The sequence below is a fragment of the Grampus griseus genome (assembly GCF_964374135.1).
Source record: "Grampus griseus genome assembly, chromosome: 4".
NCBI classification, from domain to species: Eukaryota; Metazoa; Chordata; class Mammalia; order Artiodactyla; family Delphinidae; genus Grampus; species Grampus griseus.
This window is the reverse complement of record NC_138997.1, coordinates 114,185,565-114,210,528: the sequence shown is the minus strand read 5'-3', so window position 1 is coordinate 114,210,528 and position 24,964 is coordinate 114,185,565. Positions and strand designations below refer to the sequence as shown.

Genomic DNA, 24,964 nt, shown 5'->3' with positions numbered 1-24,964 from the left:
TGTTAAATGGCAAGACCCAGAGAAGTTGGGAAAGAGGAAGCCACCTTTTCTTCCGATTCAGAGTTGTTCGTTGAAGCAAATTTACACACTAGCCAACCACCCGAAGAGGAGCTCAATTAAATGTAACAGACATGCTCTGGGTCGTTAAAAGCCATAGTCTACAGACCCCAGAGTCCGGTCTCCTAATTTCTGCATGATTCCTTCCCCGAATTACCTCTACTTATAAAAGCCACATTTGAGAATCCTGGAGTGGCATCTAGTTTACTTTGGCCCGAATCCGCTATACAAACAAAGAGCGTTTTAAAGTATTGTAAATTCTTACAAATCCTATCAATAACTCGTACTGGAGAAAGGACTACTAGGGAAGCAGGAACACAACCGCCTGCACCTTTGAGGGAGTGAGGAGGAGCAAACGCTTGGGGCGGGGCTTGAGCGTGGAGCTCGCCGCAGGTCATCTGCAGTTGGCTGGAGCCTCGCACCCCGGGGCCGCCGCTCGTGCTCGGGACGGAATCTGACGTCTCCCTACAGCAGGGTTCGGCTCTCCAAGGCGCCAGGCGGAGGAGACCGGGTCCCCTGCCGTGCCCGGGCGCTCTTGCCTCGGCGAACTCCGCGTGACGGAAAGGGGCCTTAACTCTGCGCGGGGCACTGCCACCACCGACCCCGTCCCACCCTCCGGCAGGCGGCGGGCAGGGAGCGAGGGCGCGGGGGTAGCGGAGGCGGGGGCGGGGTGGAGGAAGGGGCGGGGGCTGCAGCCCGGCTTCAGGAAGCGGAGGCCGCCCGGGCGTCGGTGCTGCGCGCTCTGCCGCGATGAGTTCGGTGTCGGGGCTCCGCGGGGCTCGCGGTGCAGGTAGGCGGCGGGTACCGGGGGGGTGCGGGGGCGGGGACGCGGGCTCCTCCGGTTTTGCTCGGCGGCCAGAAGAAGCTGAGGGTCTTGGAGGGAAGCGCTCAGGTCCGGTGGGCGCAGCTTAGTTTCTGGGCTCCGAAAAACAACTCGGGAACCTAGCCGCCTCCTCCTTGCGGTCCCTGGTGGCGGCGCCGAGCGCTGGGGCGTGCCCTGGCCGCTTTTGTCCTCCGGGCGCTGATCTCTCTCTAGCCGTCGGGGCTATTTAAACTTTAACTGCGCTTGGTCATAAGAAAGTTAACTTTTGGAGGTTGGATCTTGTTTTGTTTTCTCACTTCTCAGTTAAAAGAAGTGGTTGCCTGCAGTAACAATGGAGCGTGACCGGCCCGAGGCAGTGCCCGGGCAGAGAGGCCCCCGGGCTTGCCCGCTCTGAACCTGGAGACGAAATCCAGGCGTCGGCGGCTGCACAGCCGCCATGGCTCTCCTGCCTCCAGGAAACCTGCAGTTGTTCGTGAATTTAAGTTAAAGCCACAGTAACTATTCTCTACAAAATGATCTTCTGCAAAACGCATGCTTTAGAACGTTCTTCCCTGTCACTTATTATTTTACTGATAAGGTTTAGAAATTCTGGCCATAGTAAAAAAAAAAAAAAAAAAAAAAGTGGGGGGTGGTTTGAAGCGCTGGCAGTCAGTCGATGCAGAGCGCCTTTATTTCAGAGCTTTTTATTCTTCGCCGCACAAAACAGGCCTTTTGCCCCAGAGGCAAGTTGTAAAAGTCACCATGGTTGTTCAGGAGGAAGTGGCATTACCCTGATGGACAGTGCGAGGTCCAGTGGCCGTTTCCCTTTTGGAACCAGTGGTGAGGGGTGGGAAGCTGGGGCAGGGGTCCAGGATGCTTGAGGGACCGCTAGTCACCGCATGTCGCCCACAACTCCTTCCTTTTCCTACTTGCTCCCTTTTCAATCCCCACCCTACCCCTTTTCCAGTGTGTTCCAGGCCTGACATGAGTCACTCAAAGTAGGATTAATAAACCAATTGTTGATAGGGAATATGGGTAGATTTTCATAGATACTGCAGTGAATGAAGATGACAACAGTAGATGCTGAAGAAGTTGGGAGAAATGAACAAACACTTAGTTTAGAAAGGTTTTTGGTCTCTCTCTGGTGGGAGCGGTTTTAACATGGTGACAGGGAGTGTAGGGACTTTGGAATCTACAGTCAGAACGGTGTCTTCAGTACCAACTCCAGGGCACTGACCTTGGACAAATCTCTTGCACTTTCTCTGTCTCACAGGGCCTGTGGAGCAGAGTGAGATAAAGTTATCTAAAGTGCCACGCCATCAACAAATGGTAGCTGGGGGCATTGACAGGTTAAGGTGTGGAGGAAAAAGGAATGATTGATTGGTTTTGTAAAAATTAAACTTGTTTAAGGAGCAATGAGGTCGTGGTTGCATTGTGGTGGAGAGGAAAATTGCTTAAATCAGAGGCAAGGAGAGGGGAGAAGAGGTCAAGAGTCAGGTTTAGTGGCAGAACCTTTTTTTTTTTGGGGGGGAACCATTTTTGATGAAAAGATTGCCGATGAACAGGAATTTGTAAATGTTATATAGGGTCTCTCCCTCATTAAGATTTATTTTCTCCATGTCAACAGAGCCAGTTTGTTTGTACTCATGCAGTACGATGATACTTGTTAAAGCACACCCTTCCTGAAAGCTGGTCTGCTGGGTTTAAACATGCAGTTTAAAGTGACTGCGACAGAGTCGCATTGTATGTTCTCTGGAAGCAGGGTAAAATTGATCAACTCCAGGAAAAGTGTTGGAACCTCAGTTCTAATGTCTGTCTTCATAGCTTTCTGTTCTGATTCAACAAACTGCTAGCACAGAGTGGCAGCTGGACTTGGTCAGTAATTGGTATTGCAGGATACAGGGTGCCTGTTTATAGCAGAGTGAAGGTTAGAGCCTGTGAGGATCAGAACTGAAGTTTTCACAGCCCAGTGTCTTTCTACAACTATCATGTTAACAGTGACAACAAAAAAAAAAACTTTAAAAAATGCCTCACTGAGATTGTCCTGTCTGTTTACTTTGAAACTGAATGTCATTTTAAACAAATTAATCTTGAGCTACTTAAAACTGGCCATCTTTCCTAAGTCTGTAAGCTGAGGGCAGTATTTGAGATGACCCAAATGCACAGCATAAATTACATCCAGCCCAGGAGAATTGGGAAGCTCCTTCCTCAGACTGTGAAAAAGGAACTTTAAAGACCCAGTCGGGTGTACCTCTCCAGTGCTTTCACCCTCAAGGTCCTGAGTTAGTTTGGTGACCGGCCAGTTGGCACAGCTTCCGCCAGGGACACTTCAAGCTGCCTTAGGCTCACTAGCCAACAAGGTGCAAAAGCTGGGAGAGGTGAACTGCCGGGTCTGCTACTGCTCTGGGCATCACAGAAGAGACTCAGGTGCTCTCCAGCCTGTGCAGGTTCTTGGCGGGTGAAGGAGGTGATTGGCTTTCAGATAGGGATTTCATGTGTTTAGTTTGAGTGGTTCTATTTCTTTATTGTATAAGTGGTTTAATGATAAGCACGTGAGGTTATTAAAAGGATCCTGGAACAAAAGCTTTTGAAAATGGAAGGAGAGAAAACCCTGCATTACTCTGGTAGGGCAGTGTGGGGAGCAGGAAGGTACCCGGGTAGACAGGGTGTGGAGCTCTTCGGGGGAGAGCAATTGTGGGGCAGGAGGAATCCCAGTTAGAACAGTGTGTGAGTAGGACGTAGCCCAGGAAGAGCAGCGTGTAGAAGTATCCCCAATGGAGCGTTGTCAGAAGTGGGAAGTGTCCCAGGGAGAGCAGTGTGTGAACTAGAAAGTATCATGATGTATCAGTGCGTTGTAGGAAATCTTCTGGGTGGAGGAGTTTATGCGCTCGAAGAGCAGTGTGTTCAGAAGGGCAGCATCCCTGAGTAGCGGGGAGTCTTAGTAGGAAGCATGCCATAGAGCCGTGTGGAGTGGGAAGTATCCCAGGAGAACAGCGTGTGGAGTGGGAAGCATTCTGGGTATGGCTGTTTGTGGAGTGGGAAGCGTAGGATGTACATTCAGTGGAGCCGTGCGTGGGGCAGGAAGTGTCCTAGGTGAGCACTGAGTGCAGGAAGGAAGTGTCCCTGGGCACAGCGCTGTTGAGGAGGAGGTATCCCGGTAAAGAGGTCTCTCTATTAAGGAACTCTGCTCCGGTGGAGCCCCGTCCTCGTAAGCAGTATGTCACAGAGAGCAGTGTGTGGAGTAGGAAAGGTAGGATGTATCCTCGGGCGAGCACTGAGTGGAGCCAGAAGTATCGCCGGTGGAAAGTGTGCGGAGAAGGAAGTATCCTCCGTAGAGCAGTGTGTGGAGTGGGGAGAATTCTGGGTAGAGTGATCTGTAGAGTAAGAAGAGTAGGACGTGTCCCGGGGAGAGCGGTGTGTGGGTGCTTCCAGGTAACCTTGGTAGATCAGTGTGTGAAGTAGGAAGTCTCCAGGATAGAGCATGGTGTGGAATAGGTTGTGTCCTAGGTAGGGCAGTACGTGGAGTCGAAGTATCCGTAGCAGAGCAGTGTGTGGACCACGAAGCATCCCGGTTTATCACTGTGTGCAGGCGGAAGTATTCCGAGTAGAGCAATTTCTGTATCCCGGGTAGAACAGTGTGTGGCACCGGAAGTAACCCTGGTAGAACGGGGTGTGTAGGAGGAGGTATCCTGGGCATAACTGTGGACTCGGAAGTATCCTCCAGAGAGCCGTATGCTCACTGGGTCAGCATCCCAAGTAGAGGGGTGTCTCATTAGGGAGCATCAGCTGTACAGCAGTGTGTGGGGTAGGACGTGTCCCCAGTAGAGCAGTGTGTGGAGAAGGAGGTGCCCTGGTAGTGGAGTAGGGCTGGAGGTTTCATGGTAGACTGGTGTGTGGTACAGGAAGTATTCTGGGTAGAGGAGTTTGTGGATCCCTGGAGAGCACTGTGCGTGGTAGGAAGTATCCCCAGTGTCGAGTGTGCAGAGCAGCAAGTGTTCTAGTAGAGAAGTGTGTGGAGTAAGTACTGTCCCTGGGAGGACAGCGTGTACAGCAGGAAGTATCCCCAGCATCAGTGTGTGGAGGAGGAAGTGTTCTGGTGGAACAGTGTATGAGCTACCATGTAACCTTAGTAGAGCAGTGGGTGGAGTCGGTGGGATCCCTTTTAGAATACTGCGTGGAGTAGGAAATCCCCCAGTAGAGCAGCTGTACAGTAGGGAAGTCCCCCTGGATAGAGGAGTGCTTGGTAGGAAGTATTCCTAGTAAAGCAGGGTGTGGAATATGAAGTATCCACCTTAGAGCAAGATGTGGGGTCGCACAGAAACTTTGGGAGCGTGGGGAGGATGCACTAGAGGCTGCTTTTGACTCATCTTTGGTGTGAGTAAAAATCACCTTGTTAAAAATGCAGATTGTCACCTTTCCCAGGATTCTGATTCTGTAAGTCAGGGTTAGGATCCAGGAATCTGCATTTTATCACCCAGGCCAGGAACTGATGCAAAAGGTTAAGAAAAACTGATTGGGGCCTATGGCACAGGGGAAGGGGAAGGCCGCTGTGGGGTCTTGGCTGGAATGCTGGGTGCATTACGTGAGGAACAGGCTGAGAGTGACTGGTAAAGGGCCCTGGAGTTGAATTCCCCATCTCACCTCATCCTCCCTCCCTGGGCGGATTTTTGTCAGTGAGGAGACGCGAGGTTAGAACAGTCAGGCGTCAGGGAGAAGACTCCAAGGAGAGAGGGGGACCCCACCCTCTTGACTAGGAGATGATGGGTAGGAGTCTACCCTGAGGGTCTGTTGCGCTTCCTTCAAAGACCTCAACTGAGAGGTGCATCTTGCTCTACTGTTGATATTGTATTACCTTCTCTCCCCTCCCCTCTTAAGCTCTTAAGTTTATCAGGTAAAAACAGATTTATGAGCGTATGGGCCCTTCTTGTAGAAGATGCTTAGACTGACTGTGCTGTCCAATACAGAAGCCACGGGCCACACGTTTAAATTAATTTAATTAACTGAGTTCGTCAGTTACACTAGCCACATTTCAAGTGCTCAAGACCACATGTGGCCAGTGGCTGCCCTATGGGACAGCTCTGGTGTAGGGAATTCTGTCATTGCAGAGAGCTGTGTTGCACAGCACTGTTCCCGGGAGTAGAGAGGGATTCAGTGAGAGGCTGTCTCGGGGGTGGGGAAGTCTGTTCGTGGGTCAGGAGCAGAGGGTCCCGATTACAGGGTCGTAAGTGCACATGTGTCATTCAGGAGATCAAAGTCTGAGCCTTTGCCCTTTCCCTTCCTCCACCAAACGTCTGCCTCTTCCAGGTGGCAGGGTAATCCAGTATTAACCACGCTCTGTTCAGTTCTCTTGCTTGACTTAATCCCTTCTCTGTTTCAGAGAATATTTGCAAAAACATTTTCTGCAATATCAAGCAATTTCATATTTCATTTGAGCTGCATAATCAGAGCTACATTTGTTACTTTAGACATATTTTGCAACGAATGTGTTTGAGTAATATTTTCTCCATTAAAAAAATTTTTTTAAATTTTCTCCATTTCTAATCTGTTTTATTTTGCATGTAAGAGTTGGGGGTGAGAAAAAATTGAGCTGTTAATTTATAGTTATTTATTTTTTTAACATCTTTATTGGAGTATAGTTGCTTTACAATGGTGTGTTAAGTTTCTGCTCTATAACAAAGTAAATCAGCTATACGTATACATATATCCCCATATCCCCTCCCTCTTGCATCTCCCTCCCTCCCACCCTCCCTATCCCACCCCTCTAGGTGGTCACAAAGCACCGAGCTGATCTCCCTGTGCTATGCAGCTGCTTCTCACTTGCTATCTGTTTTACATTTGGTAGTGTATATAAGTCCATGCCACTCTAATTTGTTTATTATTCATAGCACTTTCCCTTCCTTCTCCCTTACTCCTTCTCACGTACTTTGACCTTTAAACTAACCAAGACAGAAGGGGCTTAAGAGTATAGGAGTCAAGGCAGCTGGGAGTTCCTGATGTGTTTTATGCCCGTAAGTCAAAAAGTATATTAACAAAACCCAACTTTTTTTTAATAGGTGAGCAAAACATGACAGAAACAGATGCCTTCCCTACGAGGTAAAAATGTGCTCTTTACCAGTAAAGGTCTTTTCCTTTGATCATGATCAGCCTACAGAAATCAAAGCAAGACAGGGACCTGGGAGCTAGAAAGCAGAACTGAGAATGTCAGGTTTTAGCATTTGGAGGGTTGGTTTGTAGAGGTGCAGGGTAGTATAGGTGTGCTGCCCCTGGCTGTGAAGGGACCTAGACTGAGGTTCAAAATACTGAACAATTGGGATGGCATGGGCCCTGGGGCTAGGCCTGGGCCAGGCCGTTGTCCTTGGTCGCTGACTCCTGGAGACCTGGGGGAAAGACACCCATGCAGAGGGATTGGGGTGGGCGTAGGGGTGCTCAGCATGGCTGCTGTTACCCGTTGGTACAGGAATACTGGGTGGGCCAAAAAGCTTGTTCGCTTTTTTCCGTTCGATGGCTCTAGTAGCACTTAGTTGTCTTTAACTTCATTCAAAACAATTTTGTTAGATTGTATTGTGACAGCCGTCATATCAGCATGCATTTGAAAAAAGACTTATCAAACTTGGTGAATTTTTGTGTAGCCATTTTAATATGGAAGATGGAAGGAAAAAAGCAACATTTCCAACATATTATGCTTTATTGTTTCAAGAAAGGTAAAAATGCAACCGAAACGCAAAAAAAGATTTGTGCAGCCTATGGAGAAGGTGCTGTGACTGATCGAACGTGTCAGAAGTGGTTTGCAAAGTTTCGTGCTGCAGATTGCTCGCTGGACGATGCTCCACGGTCAGGTAGACCAGTTGAAGTTGATAGCGATCAAATCGAGACATTAATTGAGCACAGTCAACGTTCTACCACTCGGGAGATAGCCGACATACTCAGAATACCCAAATCAAGCACTGAAAATCATCTGCACCAGCTTGGTTATGTCAGTCACTTTGATGTTTGGGTTTCACATAAGTCAAGTAAAAAAAACCTTCCTGACCGTATTTCCACATGCGATTCGTTACGTAATGAAAACGTTCCATTTTTAACAAATTGTGACGGGCGATGAAAAGTGGATACTGAGCAATAACGTGGAATGGAAGAGATCGTGGGGCAAGCGAAATGAACCACCATCAACCACACTAAAGGCTGGTCTTCATTCCAAAGAAGGTGATGTTGTGTCTGTGGTGGGATCGGGAGGGAGTTCTGTATTATGAGCTCCTTCCGGAAAACCAAATGATTCGTTTCAACAAGTACTGCCCCCAGTTAGACCAACTGAAAGCAGCACTCGATGAAAGCGTCCAGAATTAGTCAACAGAAAATGCCTAATCTTCCATCAGGATAACGCATGTTCCTCTGATGACCAGGCAAATACTGTTACAGCTTGGCTGGGAAGTTCTGATTCATCTGCCGTATTCACCAGACATCGCACCTTCAGATCTCCATTTATTTCAGTCTTTACAAAATTCTCTTAATGGAAAAAAATTTCAGTTCCCCAGTAGACTGTAAAAGGCACCTGGAACAGTTCTTTGCTCAAAAAGATAAAAAGTTTTGAGAAGATGGAATTGAAGCTGCCTGAAAAATGGCAGAAGGTAGTGCAACAAAACGGTAAATATGTTGTCAATAAAGTTCTTGGTGAAGATGGAAAATGTGTCTGTCTTTTACTTAAATTCCGAAGGAACTTTTTGGTCCACCCAATATTTCAGGACTTTCCTTGCCAGTGTGGCTGGGAGGCTTCCCTGGGGCACACCAGTGGTCTGTCCGCCTAGCAGAGGAGGTGGATGCAGCAGACCTCTATCTACTCTATATGTTGACCTTGGGCTTGGAGGAGCTCGTTATTTAATATGACTTAAGTGATTGTTTTTAAAACTTTTCATAAACAGAGAAGTGTTTGATCCGGCAGAAACGTACAAAATGAACCACAAGAGGAGAGGAATTGCTTTAATCTTCAATCATGAGAGGTTCTTCTGGCACTTAACCCTACCAGACAGGCAGGGCACCAGCGCCGACAGAGACAATCTTAAGCGCAGGTAGTATGGTTTGATCTATATGTCGAGATGGTGAGATATTTAAGTGATAACTACTTATCAAAACTTGTCCACACTGATGAAATAACAGAGCAAGAGTATTTGAGGATGAACCTCATTTGGGCCCAGCCTCCCTTAAGAACTTGCCTGAATTTCCCCCCTAATCCTGTTCTATTAAATGTTAACATTCTTTGCATTGTTATAAGTCTATCTGCATAGTAGATGGCAGTATTGTAACTTAAATCAGTTATCATGAATAAATCCCTTCCTACCGAGGGTTATCAAGGAAAATGATCATTGTCATATTTGATTTTTCTTTCTCTCTAAAGAAAAGTCAATTTATATGTCATAAAAATGTGTATAGATTCCTTAAATAATTAGGGGTGTGTGACAGCTCTGAATAGCTCATAAGCTAACATCCAATTTAATTTATCATCTCCAGGTTTTCAGATCTAGGATTTGAAGTGAAATGCTTTGATGATCTTAAAGCAGAAGAACTACTGCTCAGAATTCACGAGGGTAGGTATCAATAGTTTTCTTATTCATATTCCTCTGATGGGATTGAGCAGTTTTCAATTATCCTATGTGTAAAGACAGGTCCAAATAATTAACCGTACTGTGAAAAAGCCTTGTCAATTAATTTAGCATGGGTTATAGGTTCTGGTTGCGCCTCTCTGATTGTGCTACCTACCAGATTTAGAGACCTTTGCAAAGTATTGTGCCTCCAAAGATACAGTCTATTACTCTAGAAATGAATAAAATGATCTTTTCATTTGGCAATTAAAAGCCGAAAATGCAAATACTACAGATGCTGGGTAGTCATTTTTTAATTGACTCCTTCCATACCCAAGTTTTTTACTGGTTTCATAATACTGTTGATTTATATACATTATCTCTTTTTTTTTAACATCTTTATTGGAGTATAATTGCTTTACAATGGTTAGTTTCTGCTTTACAACAAAATGAATCAGTTATGTATATACATATGTTCCCATATCTCTTCCCGCTTGCGTCTCCCTCCCACCCTCCCTATCCCACCCCTCTAGGTGGTCACAAAGCACCGAGCTGATCTCCCTGTGCTATGCAGCTGCTTCCCACTAGCTATCAACCTTACGTTTGGTAGTGTATATATGTCCATGCCTCTCTCTCGCTTTGTCACAGCTTACCCTTCCCCCTCCCCATATCCTCAAGTCCATTCTCTAGTAGGTCTGTGTCTTTATTCCTGTCTTACCCCTAGGTTCTTCATGACATTTTTTTTTCCCTTAAATTCCATATATATGTGTTAGCATACGGTATTTGTCTCTTTCTGACTTACTTCACTCTGTATGACAGACTCTAGGTCTATCCACCTCATTACAAATTGCTCAATTTCATTTCTTTTTATGGCTGAGTAATATTCCATTGTATATATGTGCCACATCTTCTTTATCCATTCATCTGATGATGGACACTTAGGTTGTTTCCATCTCTGGGCTATTGTAAATAGAGCTGCAATGAACATTTTGGTACATGACTCTTTTTGAATTATGGTTTTCTCAGGGTATATGCCCAGTAGTGGGATTGCTGGGTCACATGGTAGTTCTATTTGTAGTTTTTAAAGGAACCTCCATACTGTTCTCCACAGTGGCTGTATCAATTTACATTCCCACCAACAGTGTAGGAGGGTTCCCTTTTCTCCATGCCCTCTCCATCATTTGTTATTTGTAGACTTTTTAATGATGGCCATTCTGACCAGTGTGAGGTGGTACCTCACTGTAGTTTTGACTTGCATTTCTCTAATGATTAATGATGTTGAGCATTCTTTCATGTGTTTGTTGGCAGTCTGTATATCTTCTTTGGAGAAATGTCTATTTAGGTCTTCTGCCCATTTTTGGATTGGGTTGTTTGTTTTTTTGATATTGAACTGCACGAGCTGCTTGTAAATTTTGGAGATTAATCCTTTGTCAGTTGCTTCATTTGCAAATATTTTCTCCCATTCTGAGGGTTGTCTTTTGGTATTGTTTATGGTTTCCTTTGCTGTGCAAAAGCTTTCAAGTTTCATTAGGTCCCATTTGTTTGTTTTTATTTCCATTACTCTAGGAGGTGGGTCAAAAAGGATCCTGCTGTGATTTATGTCATAGAGTGTTCTGCCCATGTTTTCCTCTAAGAGTTTGATAGTTTCTGGCCTTACATTTAGGTCTTTAATCCATTTTGAGCCTATTTTTGTGTATGGTGTTAGGGAGTGATCTAATCTCATACTTTTACATGTACCTGTCCAGTTTTCCCAGCACCACTTATTGAAGAGGCTGTCCTTTCTCCACTGTACATTCCTGCTACATTATCTCTTAATTTCTACATCACTATGCAGTAGTAGGTAAATTCACAACTTACGTTTGTAATAATCACTACATGTCATGGATTTTTAAGTAATTTGTCAAAGGACTATTATAACATTTACATAATTAAACTTTCTTCCGAGCTCTTTTTTTTTAAATTGAGGTATAAGTGACATATAACATTAGTTTCAGGTATACGGCATAATGATTTGGTATTTGCATACACTGGGAAACGGTCACCACAGGAAGTGTGGTGACCGTCTGTCACCGTACGTACTTACAAAGACTGTCCTTTCTTGTGATGAGGACTTCTGAAGCTCTCCTCTCTCGGCAGCTTTCCAGTATGCGATACCGTATTGTTAACTACAGTCACCATGCTGTCCGTTACGTCCCCGGGACTTATGTATTTGTGGAACTGGAAGTTAGTACCTCTGCCCCCTCCCCCATTTGGCCACACCCACCCCACCCCTGCCTCTGCCCCAGCAGCCACCAGTCTTTTCTCTGCATCTTTGAGGTTGGTCGCCTGCTTGCTGGCTGGCGTTTTGGATTCCACATATAGCAAGACCATGTCTTTCTCTGCCTTCCCTCACTTAGCATAATGCTCTCAGGATTCAGTCAATGTTGTTGCAAATGGCGAGATTTCTTTTCTTAATGGCTGAATGGTAAGCCTCTGTATATACACACGTCTTTTTTATCCATTCATCCACGGTTGGACATTTAGGTTGCTTCCGTATCTTGGCTATTGTAATAATTGCTGCAATGAATATGAGGGTTCATATATCTTTTCAAATGAGCATTTTTGTTGTCTTTGGATAAATACCCAGAAGTGGAAGTGCAGGATACAGTAGTTCTATTTTTAATTTTTTGAGGAAGAGTTCTTCTTTAACCTGTAAATAATTTCAGCTGGCTGCTTACCAGGTTTTCTACTTTGCTTGCTCCTCAGCTTTGGAGGACATCACTCTCCTGTCTTAATACTCTTTCGGAAGCTCTGAGCGCCGCGGACATATAGTGAAGGTGCTGCACACCTTGGAGGTGCAGCGACATGTAGGGAGGTGTTATGTAGTAGTTTTGGGGTCTTTCCAGAAGGTCTCTGCTGATTCAAAGAAACTTATATTGCCAAAATGACTTGGATCTTTTAAGGGCGTTCCCCACAATAATCCCTTTAGGTTTTCCATGTCATTATTCTGTGTTTTAGGAGAGCTAACAAAATCTGTTCACCTCTATTACTTTGAACTGTAATAATTTGGATTTTTAAAAAATCAGATATAGTATGGTATAAATTATTGCTTGATTAAATTCTAAGTTGTTTCATTACAGACATTTTATATTATAACAAATTTTCCCCCTCCCTCAATTGTATGTATGTAACTTTATTCTAATATTAGTAAATTAAATTTTTAGATGTAGATAATAAGCACCTTATTTTCATTTCTGAGTAACTTTTGGGTGCCTTTTTAGCATCAACCGCTAGCCATGTAGACGCCGATTGCTTTTTGTGTGTTTTCCTGAGTCACGGTGAAGGCAACCACATCTATGCATATGATGCCAAGATTGAAATTCAGACACTGACTGGCTTGTTCAAAGGAGACAAGTGTCAGAGCCTGGTTGGAAAACCCAAGATATTTATCATTCAGGTAAGACTGATTATGTTATAGTCTTAATTATCAAGGCCATGGTTCTGTACATGTGACTAGAAAGAACTAAAGCTGATTTCGGAAGTAACTTTCTCCAGTAGATCGGAAAGGCCCTTTTTGAATCCTAGCCAGAGTCGCAGTTTGAGCTGTTAGTAATTCTTTCTTAACATAAAGATTCTCAGTATCTTTATTACTTGGATTGACATTGGAAATGACTCAAAATAACGAATGTGCTGCTCCCTGGCCCAGCCCAGTGTCAAGGCAGAGCCGCTGGACGAGCACCTGCTGGTGGGCAAGTGCAGTGCAGGGCCACCTGTTAAGACCAGGGTTGGTTTGGGGGCTGGAGAGCGTGCTAGCTGGTGGGAAGAATGTGGGCATAAAGACTTCTAGTCCTAGCTTGCTTCGTCCTTTCACATCTTCGTCCTTTCACATTTTCCCTTAGGCCAAGATGCGGTTACCCACTGCCAAACTGGTATTAGGGATAAAAATATTTGGGGGCTTGAATAACATCATTTGGTACCTCAATAAGGATTCTGAACAAAAAAGGGAATTCCTCACGTTCCAGGGCTGCAATCCTCTATTTCCATGAACGGCATGGAGGACACAGCCACGTTTCACACCCTGCCGTACCTTGAGGAAGGGAGTAGGGGGGCTTAAAAAAAAAAAAGTCAAGGATGACTCCCTGGTTTCATGTTTGGACAGCTGCACTGGGGTGTCTGTGAGACATGTCATTGGAGATACAGGTCTAGAACTTGAGACAGGCAGCCCGGCTTAGAGAAGTAAGTTTGGGAGTAATGAGGGGATGGGTGGGTGGTACTGGAAGGCATGGGAGTAGATGAGTTTCCCCATGTCAAGTATAGCCTGCAAAACGAGTGTAGAGGGAATTCCATGGCAGTCCAGAGGTTAGGACTTAGTGCTCTCACTGCCAGGGCCCCGAGTTCAATCCCTGGTCGGGGAACTAAGATCCTGCAAGTTGCGGAGCAACTAAGCCCGTGTACCACAACTACTGAGCCTGCGCTCTAGAGCCCGCGAGCCACAACTACTGAGCCCACGCACCACAGCTACTGAAGCTCGCGCGCGTAGAGCCTGTGCTCCGTGGCAAGAGAAGCCACCGCAATGAGAAGCCTGCACACGGCAACAAAGAGTAGCCCCTGCTCGGCAAAACTAGAGAGAAAAGCCCGCCTGCGCACAGCAACGAAGACCCGTCGCAGCCAAAATATAAATAAATATTAAAAAAAAAATGACAGGTGAGACTGCTCATGAAAAAGGGAGTGGCCAGCACTGTCAGACAGGAGAATTGGAAATAACTCATGGGCCACAAAGGAGGAAAATGTTTTGCCAAGTTATTTCATTTCTCTATGCCTCAGGTTCTTCATCTGTGACACAGGGATAAAATAGCACTGGCTCATGGGGTGGCTGAGAGGATAAAATGATCTGGCCTAACATGAAAAACACTTCGAACAGTGCCTGGCACACGGCAGGCCCCCGGTAAAGGCTGGCTCTTATTCTTGCTGCAGTTGGTTTGGCAAGTGATGGCACTGAGTTCCATGTGTTCCACATTCCATTTAGGAAGACAGTTGAAAATAAGGTCTGAAAATAAGCCTGGTAATACTATATAAGATCAAAATCTTCCTGTAAAAAATAGGATATTAGGGATCTTCTATTTATATAACTCTGAAATCCATCCGAACTGTTTCTTTTAAAGCTTCTAATTCTTCAGCCATTTCAGAACTGATGAATGCATTTATAATACTACAGCAGAATCTTGTTAAGAGCACTGTATTAAGTTTACCGGGGCTCCTAGAACAAAGTACAGGCATACCTCACTTTATTGCACTTTGAAGATAGTGGTTTTTTTTTTTAAACAAATTGAAGGTTTGTGGCAACCCTGTGTTGATGCCGTTTTTCCAACTGCATTTGCTCACTTCATTTCTGTGTCATATTTTGGTAATTTTCGTATTTCAAACTTTTTCATTATATTTGTTATGACTGTGATTTTGACATTACTATTGCAAAAGGATTATGACTAGCTGAAGACTCAGGTGATGGTTAGCATTTTTTAGCAATAAAGTATTTTTAATTAAGGTCTGTACTTTTAGACATAATGCTGTTGCACACTGAACAGACTACAGTATAGTGTAAACATAACTTTTAGATGCACTGGGAGACCAAAACTCCACGTGACTCACTTTATTGCAGTACTCACTGTGTTGCTGCAGTCTGGAACCGAATCTGCAATATCTCTGAGGTCTGCCTGTACACAAACTGGGTAGCTTAGACAAGAGAAATGTATTTTCTTGCGGTTCTGGAGGTTAGAAGTCTGAGATCAAGGTGTCAGCAGGGTTGATTTCTTCTGAGGCCTCTCTCCTTGCCTGGGAGGTGGCTTCTGTTCACATGGTCTTTCCTCTGTGCATGTCTGTGTCCTGGTCTCTTTTTATAAGGATGCCAGTCATAGTGGGTTAGGGCCCACCAATAGGACCTGATTTTACCTTAACTATCTCTTTAAAGGCCATATCAGCAAATACAGTCACATTTGAAATACTGGGGCTTATATATTTAAGTCCTTAGTGTATAAATCGGGGAGGGACAAAATGCAGCCCATAATAGTTATTTGAGTAGAAATTAATGTTAGCCCTTGTGTGAGTCAGAATTAGTAAGAATTTGAGCCCTCACTTTAAAGTAGGAGCAAAAGGCAGGAGGCACATTAATAGATGTCCTCCCAGGTCATGTGGTGTCATTTTGACCCTTAACAATTTATGGCGGCCTCTTGGCAAGGAAAACCCAATCTGGGAATACATTACCTGATTATATAGAAACACTTAGGCACATACTATAGCTTTTAAAAGAAAGGGTGACTCTTGGTGCCATGGTGTGGGTAATCCCTAAGAAACTGTAAAACACAGATGCTCTCCCTTTTACAGTGTACCATTCAATCAGCATTAACTATAGGAAAACGTAAGTAGGAAAAAAACCTGTCAGCTTTGGCCTGCTCTAAAGCTGAATGCATTGTTTCTGAAGCTCCTGTAAAGTGGCTTCTGTTGATGTTGCAGTGGAGGCGAACTGGAGCACACGTTCACTGTGAACGTGAAGCACTGGGAAGAACAGGTAGGTAAAGGAAGGGATTTTCCTGCTTGTCTCGTAGGCATGTCGGGGAAACCAGCACGACGTGCCAGTCATCCCTTTGGACGCAGTGGATCATCAGACCAGCAAGCTGGATGTCAACCTAACCCAGGTGGATGCAGCCTCAGTTTACGCACTTCCTGCTGGAGCAGACTTCCTCATGTGTTACTCTGTGGCAGAAGGTGTGTGGGTGTTTGATACAAATGTATAATTGGCTTTCTTGGCTAAGTTCCTGTAAGTTTCACCTGGGCTTGACTTGGCTGAGGTCCTTCTAATGGGGCATGTGATTTGGTCGTGAAGCTCAGAGGCTTAATGGACTTCTTTGTGCCATGTGATCAGAGTGATATCTAAAAGGATAAAATACCTTACAGAAAAATCCTTCCTGAGAACTATGTTAAAGAAAGCTACAAGGCTAATTATATTGAATATGAGCAGCAGAATATGTCAGTTACTGATGGTGACACTGCTTCTGTGGTAACGCTCACGGAAAACGTTGAAAACTATTCTGATGACAGTTGTTCTCTGCTCTTGCACTAAATAATTTTATGTTTTTCTTTTTTCTAATCGCTTGTATCAGAAATCATTGCCTGGTTACTACTATCTTGGGAATTTTTAGGAAATGGAGAAAATTACATAGCATTAACCCTATTTTTATAGAACTGTATGGAATTAATCGTTTTTCCCACATGAGAATAGTCAACAGAGAAAACTTTTAAAACTGTATCACGGCACATCTTAGTCTTCTCCAAGGAGTTTTAAGAACTCAGACTTTCTAAAGGTGTTTTTCTGTCACAGTAAGTGACCAGAAAACTTCAGTGGCTCTCCTGTCTATCTTTTTTAGGTTATTATTCTCATCGGGAAACTGTGAATGGCTCATGGTACATTCAAGATTTGTGCGAGATGCTGGGAAAATTCGGGTCCTCCTTAGAGTTCACAGAACTCCTCACGCTGGTGAACAGGAAAGTTTCTCAGCGCCGAGTGGGCATCTGCAGAGACCCAAGTGCAATTGGAAAGAAGCAGGTGCCCTGCTTTGCCTCAATGCTAACTAAAAAGCTGCATTTCTTTCCAAAATCTAAATGATTGATAGGTGCTATTTTGTTTTATGTATCTGTATTTTTATATAAAGAAGTATCACTCGGTAATGGTACAGCAATTTTAAATGTCTTAAGCTCTAATGAGAGAACTTTACAAAAAAACAGCTCACATTGGACATGGTGAAGGGGTTTGATATGTGTAGAAATGAAATCCTCAGGGAATTCCTATAAATAAAAATCCACAAGCATTTGTAATACTTGACTTTTGTAGTAAATTGCAAGGTTAGTCAAAATACCTGACTGATTTAACTTGTATTCTGTGACTTTTTATAAAACTTTATAATGTTTTTAAAAGTTTTTGAACCTAATAATTTGTTGTTTTCCTTTAATATCTGAAATTCATCCTTTATTAAATTTTTCAAATTCACATTCTTACTCATTTGTGTAATTTATAGATGCTTGTTTTACTTGGTCATATAAATTAATCTACATATGAATTATCACTTTTTATATAAGACTTTAACTCTCACTTAAAAAAAAAAAAGAGTCTTCAAGAACTATTACATGGCATTCTGAGGAAGAAATATAAAAACACAGTTAATTCTTAGTCAGTAGAGGCTACACACTTGCAAAGTTTGATTCTGTCAGTATCTTGCATGTTAGTTACTATACACTGTCCGGCAGTCCCACTCACAGACCATCATCATGTTCATGGAATAACAGATGTTACCTTTTTTTTCTTTTGGCTGTGCCACGCGGCATGCGGCATGCAGGATCTTAGTTCCCCGACCAGCGAATGAACCCGTGCCCCCTGCAGTGGAAGCTCGGAGTCTTAACCACTGGACCGCCAGGGAATTCCCAGATGTTACTTTTAAGATTCAGTTCTTACTAATATGATATGTAAATTTTGAGTAATATGTTTTGTTAATAACCTGCCGGAGGCTGAATATGATTAAAAGTTTGGGCTTTGATAACAAACTTGTGAGTTGCTAGTTCAGAAGCAGTAGTTTGCCTGTGCTGTTTCAGTTGTAGTTCAAAACACGTGCCAACTGTACGCTAAGGTCCGTGGGACATTTATACCTTTTTTTTTGTGGTCATGACAGGGACTTCACTGTCGGTTGAACATTGTACCTTTCCTTTAACCCCCGACCCACAGGTGCTGCCGGCTCTTCTTGCAAGAGCAAATGACTACAGAAGCTCTCCTCAGTTCATCCAACGAACACGGGCCTGGACCTCTAGGCAAAGAATATACAGCTTTGGTTACCTAAGAGACATTAGCTCATGTTATTAAAAGGCTCAACAAACCCCCCTCACACACACACACATTTTTTTTGAATGTGACCAAAGGTTTATCTGAGTAAAATCCTCTTGTACAGATGACACTGGTACCTACCTATCTGGGCGTCAAAATGCCATCAAGTTTGAGCTGTGGAAGCCATAGGGACACAGCTGAATTTCGTTTATAACAATTGTCTCAGGATAAAACAATCCTTTTGTAATAAAACTAACGTGTAATTTGGATTCCTTTAGTTTTAGTTCCAATCTGTTTAACTTACAGCTTGGAACTTGAGTAGAAATTTCGTACTCTCTGTTAATAACTGATCTATAAAGGTTTAACATAAATGACATGTCTCATCTGAGAAACTACAGTTTAAATAGTAAAAAGGTCAGAGAGGCTTGCCTCTGATCACTGAGCTGTCATCCCCTGGGTACTCAGAAATCAGTTTCACGTGTCATAAAGTAAGTACAATGTGACCTACGTGTAGCTCCTTCTCTGAAGAATTAAACTTTATTTTACTTTGTCAAGTGGGAAGATCCAAGTCAAAGGGAGCTGTCTTTACTAAGAATTAATTCATTTTTTGCATGACAACTTTACTGAAGCCCTAAACACACAGCAGTGTTCTTTGAGAATTGTCTTTCACATTCTAGTTCAGGGGTCAGTAAAATTTTTCTGTAAAGAGCCAGAGAGTAACTATGCTGGGCTTTGCAGGCCTGCTGTCTCTGCTGCAGTCAACCCTGCTGCTATAGTGTGAGAACAGCCACAGTCAGTGCATCAGTGGGCATAGCTGTGTTCCAATAAAACTTTATATACAAAAACAGGCTCTTGTCTACCCCTTTTTCCCAGGTTTTCCTTTAGACAGTTTGAGAATTCAGAAGCCATCCTTTCTACTTTCCTAGTCTCAGCTTTTCCCCAGCACTATACATGAAATTTCCACAGACCTTAAACCTGTCTCTCTTGGGTACCTCATAGGAGCCAGGTATTCTTGGGATGGATGCATCAGTGAATAAAGCAAACACCACTCCCTGTTCTTTCATTATATTGACAGTCTTGTCTTGCTGGGAATAGAGTTTCTCAAACGCAGAACATGTCCTAAGAATTTGTCATAATACTTAACCTGGTGAAATTCATTATAAAGACATTAGTGCATATTCTTAGCTTGTTAATAAAACACACTAATATACTGCTAATTCAGCATCTCCAGGTTTCGGAGATACTGATACAAACCAGCAGGTGATCACAGTGTGTTGCTCTACTTAAGGTGTAGGAAGTTTGAATCTGATTAGGTTGAAAGATATACCCTGAAAACACTGGTATTTTTTTAAGCAAATCTCTTAATATCAGGGTGTCATCATTACCCTTTCTGTCCCATAGTCAAACATGTAAAAGGTGACATCCTGGATGTTGGATTAAATACCATTAGTTGTACATTTATAAAGATTTATGATCTACTATGAGTAGATGCTTAAATCTTTTCTAGGGATTTCCCTGGTGGCGCAGTGGTTGGGAGTCCGCCTGCCAATGCAGGGGACACGGGTTCGATCCCTGGTCCGGGGAAGATCCCACATGCCGCGGAGCAACTAAGCCCGTGCACCACAACTACTGAGCCTGCTGCGCTCTAGAGCCCGTGAGCCACAACTACTGAAGCCTGTGCACTTAGAGCCTATGCTCCGCAACAAGGGAAGCCACCACAATGAGAAGCCCGCGCAACGCAATGAAGAGTAGTCCCCGCTCACCCCAACTAGAGGAAGCCCGCGCACAGCAATGAAGACCCAACGCAGCCAAAAATAAATAAATTAATTAATTAAAAAAAAATCTTTTCTAAAACCTAAAAAAACCTCTCTGAACCTGTTTCCTTATTATTAAATTGGGATTAAAAACAGCTACCTCCTAGGATTATAGGATTACAAATAATATATATGTGAAGTGCCCAGAACAGTACGTGACAACAAATGATAAACAGTATCTAAGTAAATATTAGTTACGATGAAACATTTCAAATGACATTTTATAATAATTTTAAGTATATTTAATGATAAAAATCTTGCAACTACTGTGAATTTAAAAAGCAATTAATGACCAGATGATTCTAGATGAAGCCTAAGAATCAAAGTGGAGCCAAGAACACTGACCGTTTCACCTCCGCACGGGAATGACACAGGACAGGCTGACAAAGCTTCTTAAATGCTGAACTGTAATAGTAGCAGCTTTGATTCTGACGGACGCCTCCAAGCTCCTTCCAGCGGTAAACCTCAACAAGCCGTGAGAATCCACAAACTGAAAATCTCAAATGAGAACATCAAAGAATACCTGTGTTTTGCAAGCATTTTTTTTTTTATTAACAAGAGACTGAAACAGTCAAATTCAAATGAACTATGGGACAAAAGTTCCAGTTGCTAAGTTGCAAAATGAACACATAATGGAAAAATTCACTGACATTTAAAAATGTAAGATTACTTCTTTTCATCGAATTCCTCTACTTGCATCGCAGATAGAGTGGCGCACCTGTCTCAGGGCTTCAGTAGCCTGTCCGTGGGAAGAAGAAGAGGCACTGATCAGAGAAGACCACGAACGTATCAGATTACTGTTCACAAGGAATTCTATACCTTTAACGTCTCCTTAGGTCAATATATAGATCTAAACTATGAGTGGAAACTGCCTACAATATTTCAATTTATGTGGATCCTTTTGTAAAAGGTGAGTTTAGAGTTTCTCGTTCATCCTTATAGTTCTTGTAATGTTAGTTTCCCCCTTTACAGTGGTTTTTGCCGTTATAAAAAATCAAACAAAAAAACCCGCTACTCTGACCTATCAGTTTCCCTTTTTTCCCTCAACTTTATTACCTTAAAAAAAAAAAAAAAAACTTTACAGTTTGCTACTCTAAATCTTCAATGCCCAGTGCTATAAACTAGTTGAAAGAACATTCCTTAGCCTTCACGGATTGGATCATTTAAATGCAAAAGTATCCACTAAATTAAAAAAAAAAAAAAAAGATCATTATATTTTTCCTAAGTAATGATTATATGGAATTTAAACGTATTTTTTAAAGGCTCTTTATCTCCAAGTTTGGGACTACAAATTCTTGTTATATCCTTCCTTTTTTTAAATTTCAGGGATGGGTAGTTTAGAAGTTACGGGTAACAAAAGATAGGATGATTACTGGCTATTAAATGATCATGCATTGAGCAGTAGAAGGTATTTCTACCAAAACTTTTTTCTTATAAAATTACTAAGAAAAATTTTAAAAGCTAATGAGCCCACTGGGAGGCCAGAGGTAAAAGCTGCCTAGGAAACATTATATGGAAGAGCCCCAGAGCACAGGATCCAAACTGAGCTTCATACCTTGCTTTCCCCACTTTCTAACCGTGTATAACCTCTGTTTTCACATCTGAAAGAAGGAAATGATGAAAGGAGGAATAGCATATTGATTCTGTTTTTAAGGAGAAGAAACTTGTAAAAACCTTTCGAGAGCTTAATAAAATTGTTTATCAGAGTGCTCATCTTCCTAAAATTCTCCTTTCTTTTAGTTCTTCATAGTTACAGAATCTGCAATTGAGCTTGATATTGGACTTTGTTCTTTAAAAACACATATTCACTTGGAGATAGATTTCTATTGAAACTGTTATTTTACTATCTCAAAGTCACTTAAGACATTTTCCATATACATGTAAAGCTATGCCAATGTAGAATACAGATGACAAGAATAAAACTGTAGGAAATTAGTATCAGGACATGTCAGCTATTTCACTGAACAAAACCACAATGCAGAGAAGCCTGTGCAGGACCACGATTTAACCCACGAGGATGAGCCACCGATTGTATTTCCCTGACACTGAATTCTGGCTCCCAAACAAGACCAGCTATAAGATGTGGTATTTGCAATAAGGTACCTTAGCAAGATCTTCTTTTAACTTGTTGTACTGCACCACATCAAAATGCTGTTGCTTTGATTTCTTGTGGAAGAAGTGAAGAAACTGCCTACTCTTAACAGCTGAGTAAGTATAATCCTGAAAAAAAAAAAAGACAAAAACCCAGAACCGAACATGCTTTAAATGAACATAATACCTCTGCAAGAAACGTGCCTTAGCAACAACAAAGCAAAGGAAGGCAGATGAGTAAAATACGTGCCGTGGCCATCAGAGCAAGCAGAAGGCAACACAAGAAACACATTTAGTCTCATTTGAGATCAGCTGCTCCTTTCAAAAGCAAGCAAGCTGGGCAGAGAAATCACACATACAGGGAAAGAAAAGAGAAACAGGAAAATGCAGATTCTTGGCAAAATAATCGCGAGATAAGCTAAAGTTACTGGGTGGTTTGCAATACAAATTCAATTTTATTTATAAACAGGATACAGAGTACACAAATTTGATGTGTTTATCTCAACGGAGGAATTTGTTAAGTTGTACTATTTATTTCTCTATAGAGGTTATACACAGTTTCTCTAGGGTATATACAAATCTCCATCCTCTGGCAAACAACAAAATTCAACAGCTGATAAAAACCCAGATAGCAGTAATTCAATAGCTAAAAAGGTTTTATTGCTCATGACTTGGATAAGAAATTATTTATAAAAGATGTTATAACTTACCATTTTCTTAACAAACTACTCACCTGTCGAGTGACTAAAAAGTATGCAAAAAAGACCATGGAATTTGAAAATGTGATGAAGTATGTAACTGGCTCCATGATGTCCCAGGAGTACACCCACCAAGTGAGCCAGGCCACTGCCCCACCCTGAATGGACAGCAACGCTAACCCAGCCCACAGAAGTCCGTTGGCTTTGACTTCTGAGTGAGCTTCGATTCTCGCTTTCATCTGAGGGGAAAAAAGCGACTGTTAGTTCAGTTTACGGTGCACCAACTTAAAAAAAAAAAAAGCAGAAAAGGAAGAAAAGTAAAGTAATGCACATCTGTATTACTTTAAAGAGGTCTGATTTATGAAAAAATAGAATGTATAAAACATATACATTCATGAGTGATCACTTATTTCCAAATCAGTTCATTAATAAACCATTTTTTAAATTATAAAGGCAATACCTGCCCATGGAAAAAAATTTAAATAGTATAGAAGGGTATACAATGAAAAATTCAGAAGTCATCCTCTGAAACCTAACTAAAAATTACATGTCTATTTTCTTTGACTCAGCAATTTCACTTCTGGGAATTCATCCTACAGGTACACTTGCACATGTGATTCATCACAGGTTCATTCTTAAAAGTAAAAGACCATAAATTATCCAATTTTTCATCAAGGTATCATGCAGCTATGGTGAGAAGGCTCTCTATGTACCAATACGGAGATCTTTCCAGGATCTACTGTTAGTGAAAAAAGGTGAGAAAAGTGTATAACAGCATATACTGTTTCCTAGAAAAGGGAACAATAATATATTTGCATTTGTTTGCACATAGATAAAGAAAATCTGAAATGATTCACAGGTTCAGGGATATGGTACTAGGAGGACAGTAGGAAGAAAACTTTCCATTGGTCACCTTTTTAGGTTTTCAAATCTTAACACAAGTAAATATCACCAACTTTTTAAAAAGTAAAGAAAAAATTAAAACGTACCATCCAACAAATAAAAAAGTCCCTTTCTCTGGCATCCCCTAAGTATTCTTAGAGGTAATCACTATCAAAAGTTTCTTTTAGGGACTTCCCTGGAGGTCCAGGGGTAAAGAATTAGCCTTCCAATGCAGGGGATGCAGGTTTGATCCCAGGTCGGGGAATTTAGATCCCACATGTTGTGGGCCAACTAAGCACATGCACCACCAACTACTGAGCCCACCTCAACTAGAGAGCACGCACGCCACAACTACAGAGCCCAAGTGCTCTGAAGCCCACGTGCCTCAATGAAGACCCGACACAGCCCTCCGCAAAAAAAGTTTCTCTTAACAACAAGGTCCTACTGTATATAGCACAGGGATCTATATTCAATACCCTGTGATAAACCATAATGGAAAAGAATATAAAAAAGAATGTGTGTATATGTATGTATAACTAAATCACTGCTGTACAGAATTTAACACAACTATACTTTCATAAAACAACAACAAAAAAAGTTTCTTCTACCTCTAGAAACTTTTTATTCTTACACAAAGATACACATACACCTACCCATTTTTAAAAATCACAAGTGGGATCAGAGGTTTAAAAAATGCATTTTTCGCTTAAATTAAAACAGACTCCTGCCCCTCCTCCCCAGAAAAGTTTTTTTTTTTTTTTCCTCCACCACTGATTAACTTCAGATGTTAGGAAGCCACTGCTAACTTTCCAGCTGCAATTCTGCTGAGCAGAGTGGGAGCCGTGGGCCTATTCTCTGAAAAACAAACAGTGGTAGTGCTCCAGCTAGTGCATCCCAGCTCATCTTATACTCAGTTACCAAGATACTATGGCCAATCCATGGAAAGGATGCACGGCACAGAGTTTAAGACAGCAGCCTGGAGTCAGACCACCAGAGTTCAAGTTCTGGCTCTAATACGTATTAGCTTATATACCTTTGCTGCCTTAGTTTCCTCAACTGAAGAAGGAGGATGGTAACAATACCAAACTCAGAGGCTCGTTGTGAGGATTAAAGGAGAAGATAAGCCTATGTAAAGCACTCAGAAAAACACTCAAATGGAGCAATAATACCAATAAATATTGGGTATTATTTACAAACAGACTCAACAG

At 42.5% G+C, this 24,964-nt stretch overlaps 2 protein-coding genes across 5 annotated transcripts in view; one reads left to right on the top strand and one right to left on the bottom strand.

The window, feature by feature from the left end:
- Nucleotides 1–505: 505 nt before the first annotated feature.
- Nucleotides 506–17,374, top strand: CASP6 (caspase 6). 4 transcript variants are annotated; one of them, XM_082653139.1, is made up of 8 exons: nucleotides 506–532; nucleotides 1,184–1,348; nucleotides 6,913–6,952; nucleotides 8,773–8,919; nucleotides 9,359–9,435; nucleotides 12,690–12,865; nucleotides 16,008–16,167; nucleotides 16,827–17,374. In XM_082653139.1, the coding sequence occupies exons 3-8, from the start codon at nucleotides 6,924–6,926 to the stop codon at nucleotides 17,063–17,065; spliced, it is 828 nt and encodes a 275-aa protein (XP_082509265.1). In that variant the 5' UTR covers nucleotides 506–532; nucleotides 1,184–1,348; nucleotides 6,913–6,923; the 3' UTR covers nucleotides 17,066–17,374. The 4 variants fall into 4 exon arrangements, with proteins under 4 accessions (XP_082509265.1, XP_082509264.1, XP_082509263.1 ...); XM_082653138.1 differs by having other exon boundaries at nucleotides 1,184–1,374; XM_082653137.1 differs by lacking the exons at nucleotides 506–532; nucleotides 1,184–1,348 and adding an exon at nucleotides 759–847.
- A 3,244-nt stretch (nucleotides 17,375–20,618) lies between these two features.
- MCUB (mitochondrial calcium uniporter dominant negative subunit beta) overlaps nucleotides 20,619–24,964 on the bottom strand; it is a 91,518-nt gene continuing 87,172 nt past the window's right edge. The window contains 4 exon segments of the mRNA XM_082653730.1: nucleotides 20,619–20,794; nucleotides 20,796–20,824; nucleotides 22,189–22,305; nucleotides 22,910–23,113. Coding sequence (XP_082509856.1) covers nucleotides 20,752–20,794; nucleotides 20,796–20,824; nucleotides 22,189–22,305; nucleotides 22,910–23,113 — 393 coding nt within the window. The 3' untranslated portion in view covers nucleotides 20,619–20,751.